At 41.1% G+C, this 3,724-nt stretch overlaps 1 protein-coding gene across 1 annotated transcript; it reads right to left on the bottom strand.

Annotated features, from left to right (window-relative positions):
- Positions 1-405: 405 nt before the first annotated feature.
- On the bottom strand, positions 406-3,674 carry SMIM30 (small integral membrane protein 30). The gene is made up of 2 exons (XM_031553270.1): positions 3,590-3,674; positions 406-3,078 (listed from the first exon to the last, which is right to left on the bottom strand). The coding sequence occupies exon 2, from the start codon at positions 3,014-3,016 to the stop codon at positions 2,831-2,833; it is 186 nt and encodes a 61-aa protein (XP_031409130.1). The 5' UTR covers positions 3,017-3,078; positions 3,590-3,674; the 3' UTR covers positions 406-2,830.
- Between the last annotated feature and the right edge of the window lie 50 nt (positions 3,675-3,724).

Here is a 3,724-nt window from a genome sequence, read left to right as displayed (position 1 = left end):
CTGCCAAAAATGGCTTTTCTGGTACAAAGGCAACTGCGTAATAATGTTGAAAACTCACAGTCCAAAAAAAAATAAAAATAAAAAAAAAAATGCTTCAAGTTTCCCTTGTACCAGAGAAACAGGCTGCTGCACAACTGCAAGGTTTCAGATTCAAAGTAAGAGGATGAGCTCCTTTGCAGTGCTCTCAAATGACTAATACCGAAATTAGATATACTAGAATACTGAAATTGGATTTCATGTATACCAATAGTAGGACAAAGAGAAGTACACACATTTTACAAAATGGAAAAGATCTTTTACCTGAGTTTGCAAAGTCAAATATTTAATATAAGCAATTTCAGTAGTTTCAGTCATTTCTGTCATCTCTGTTTTCCTCTTCACATAAAAATTACTTCATTGGACTGATAACAAATCATATGTGAAAGTTTATTAAAGCAGAAGAAAAACAGGGATATCAAATTTTACACTCAAGTAATTGACAAATGCAAGTCTTCAACAATAAAGCTTCTGTGAGAACCCTGGAAACAATGCCATTACGCTGTGCAAACACCTTACAGGGTTCCTCATTTCTCTATAGCCTGATACTAATTATTCCGCAAAAATGTTGTACTCCTACAGTGAAAGTGTTGCACAACCCTCTGAAACTGTTGCCAGGGATCTTTTCCAAATTGATGATAAAGGAGTCTGAGAAAATCTGCTTATGATAAAATTTCTACTATTGAAAGTATTATTTAATATTCTACTGAATAATTGGCAGACTTCTCAAATTTGGGGAAATGCAAAGCATACTGAGTTGCTGGGTGTTTTGTTGTTTTTAAGGGTAATAATGGTTTAGCCAGGCCTGAAATGCAGAAGATCACACATGATGTGTGTTTGCATCCACTCTGTTGAAAAATCACGTACTGGACTTTGAAGGTGATGTTACTATTCAAAGCTCATTCTAGGGCTGTCCCACTGTGGCCTTTGGAAGACACAAAAGGGGGTATCAGAAGAGCTACTTGGCAAGGCTTGCATTTCAGCAGAGTAACTTTGTGACCAGTATCATTCCAGTAGCTTGAGAGCAGAAACCAAGATTAATGTGGCTTGCTGGGTTGAGTCCCAGTTTCAACCCCACAGTATTTTGGACACTTTCGTTACACCTTCCTCCATTAACCATGAGATGGAGACAGACAAAATTAGGAGACTGAAATAAACTGGGATTCTCTCTCCAGCTTCTGAGCAGACCGAAGTCAAAACAGCCACATATGGTATATGGAATATAGAAATTTTAGAATTTGTAGAACATGATCTGCCCATCCAATTACTTATATAAAATGTATTTCGCAATTCTAGCCACTGCTTTGTGCTCTACTGAGCAGAGACACTAACAGAGAAAGGGGAGGAACAGTATCAACATACATAACTTTACATCACATTTCACTTTTTCTCTCCAACTTTGAAAGATAAAAGACAAGATTTCTAGCAAGAGTGGCAGTGCCCACAGCACAAGATCAAAACAAAATTCTGTGAACTGCAGAGAGTTCACCTTCTTCTGCTGCTTATTCTGCTAATTTTTTTTCCCTGCTGTTATTTATTTGCTTTCATGTGCTCCTTCAACTAAGATGACAGCGAGAACATCCTCATAAGCCTGAGGGCTTTGTGGCTGACATTCTCAGCTGTGTCACTTCCACATTGCTACTAAAAGAAAGAAATGGGTTCTAGATCTACTACTCAGTAGATTTTTTCAACCATATAACACCCTGTTTAACTGAGCATGAATAGAGTTTTGCATCAAGATTTTTTTACTTTGTTTTTGGTCCTATTCTTCTGCGGAACTCTTAGATATCAATTAGATAAGAAGCCTAAATGCTTAACTAACAACATCGAGTTTATGAGGAGGCGGACATTCAAGAATAACAGATTTGTCTACTAAACCCAGGATTTTAACAAAACAAGTTGTTTCCATATTGCAAAAGAAGTGTGCACAATTGTCCTGATAAAATTTAATAACTGCCTAATTCAGAAACACTACATATAATTCCACACTAAAATAGTTAAATCTTCATTTTTGGAAAAAGTGAACAAAAAAATCAAACAAAACAGAACACTTTACTCAACATGCCTAAAGGAAAACTTGAGTGCTGAAAATAAAGAAGTGATAACAAAACATACTCCCTACTTGATTCACATAGCTTTACATGTTGAAGTAAAATAACAGTCCCACTCTGGTAACAAGAACACAGGCTACAGAAGAGGTACATTCTAACATAAAAATGAAAATAAATAGAAGAGAGTTTTCCATGTTTTCTTAGTTCTCTCAAATCTCATCCCTGTAACAGTGGAAGTGAGCTGTCAGGTGCTGTCATTACAAAGCATGTGAGCACATGCGCTCATGTCAAAGCAGTCTGCTCGCTAGTTATCTCAGAGGTATTTCCAAAGCTCTATCATCCTGACTCGAAGACTAATAGCTGCTTCCTCCTGATGAACCCCTGAAACATGAACCCCTGAAAAATTGCAGAACTTGTTGAAGGTCTCCCTCATACATTCCATTTATCATTGTTTACTGTGAACAACTCTGTGGCTCTCTACCCCATTCAAATAGTTCTCTCCCTTCTCTAAGGCATTATTTAATCACAAGCAATGTAAAATCATCTTATTGTCATGATGACAGATCCTACAAATCCCTTCTACTAAGTACGGTCTTGATCTGTTGTATTGCACAGTAAGAGGGTTTGCAGGATTATCTACTACAAGTTTTCAGAAGTTATCCAGAACTGAAGCAGTTTTAAATCCCAGACCTCAACCCCAAGCAATGTTAAGAAACACATTTCATTTGAGCATCTTCTTGAAATCATTGCTGTCCATTTCTTTTCCTGGCATACAAGCCAAGACAGGCACAGAATCCAATGACACTGACAGCAAGGCCCAGCAGGAAAGCAATTGTATCTCCTGCGTCCATGGCTTCAACCACTGGCAGCACCAGCAGCAGTGCAGTGAGGACCAGGAGAATTTTTGAGGCACACCCTGCGGAAGACATGCTGCTGACCGACAAGGAAGTTAAATGACGAAACCAGTGGAAAGCAGGTCCTTCAGTGCTATCTGCATAGAAAAGAAAAGAACATGACAGGACCTCCCTTCCTTCTCCCTTGGATTCTATTCCCAAAAGCCAACCAATGAGATTGCTGTATAACAAGCATCTGAGTGGGAGTTAGGACAACAAGTTACAAAAATATGCAACTTAATGTCATGAGACAACTGTGGCGAGTTTGCAACTTTTCACTTCTTTTTCCACTAGGCTGAAACAAATCTCTGAAGCCTTTTCATGACGGCGGCTCAGAGCACGCTCTGCTGCCTCGTGCGGGCTCGCTGCACGCTCCATATGCGGGCCTATCCCTGGGCTTTCGGGATGGGTGGCCGACACGAACCGCTGGCACGGCACGGCCTCGGGAGCTGTGCACACAGGACGACAGAGAACGTGGATGTAAGTGCCGGTCCCTCCCTGTGAATACGCTCTAGGACAAACGTCCCTTCTGGTTTCACAAAGTTCAGGAGAACCGGTTTGAGGTAAGCTCAAAGAAAGGGAGGGAAAGAAAACACAAGCGGTGTTTACCCGGGACCACACAGGTACCTCCGCTAAAGTAAGGCGGCACGAGCAGAAGGAAACTCCCGGCCAGCGCCGGACGGAGCCTGCCCGCCTCGCGCAGCTTCCCCGTCCGGTCGGGGCTCCGGCGGCCCGCGGCCACCG

This window comes from Meleagris gallopavo, chromosome 1, assembly GCF_000146605.3.
Source record: "Meleagris gallopavo isolate NT-WF06-2002-E0010 breed Aviagen turkey brand Nicholas breeding stock chromosome 1, Turkey_5.1, whole genome shotgun sequence".
NCBI lineage: Eukaryota > Metazoa > Chordata > Aves > Galliformes > Phasianidae > Meleagris > Meleagris gallopavo.
This window is presented reverse-complemented; position numbering and strand designations above follow the sequence as displayed.

Coding starts and splice junctions, on each gene's coding strand:
- SMIM30 (XM_031553270.1), bottom strand. CDS start 3,016: ATGTCTTCCGCAGGGTGTGCCTCAAAAATTCTCCTGGTCCTCACTGCA.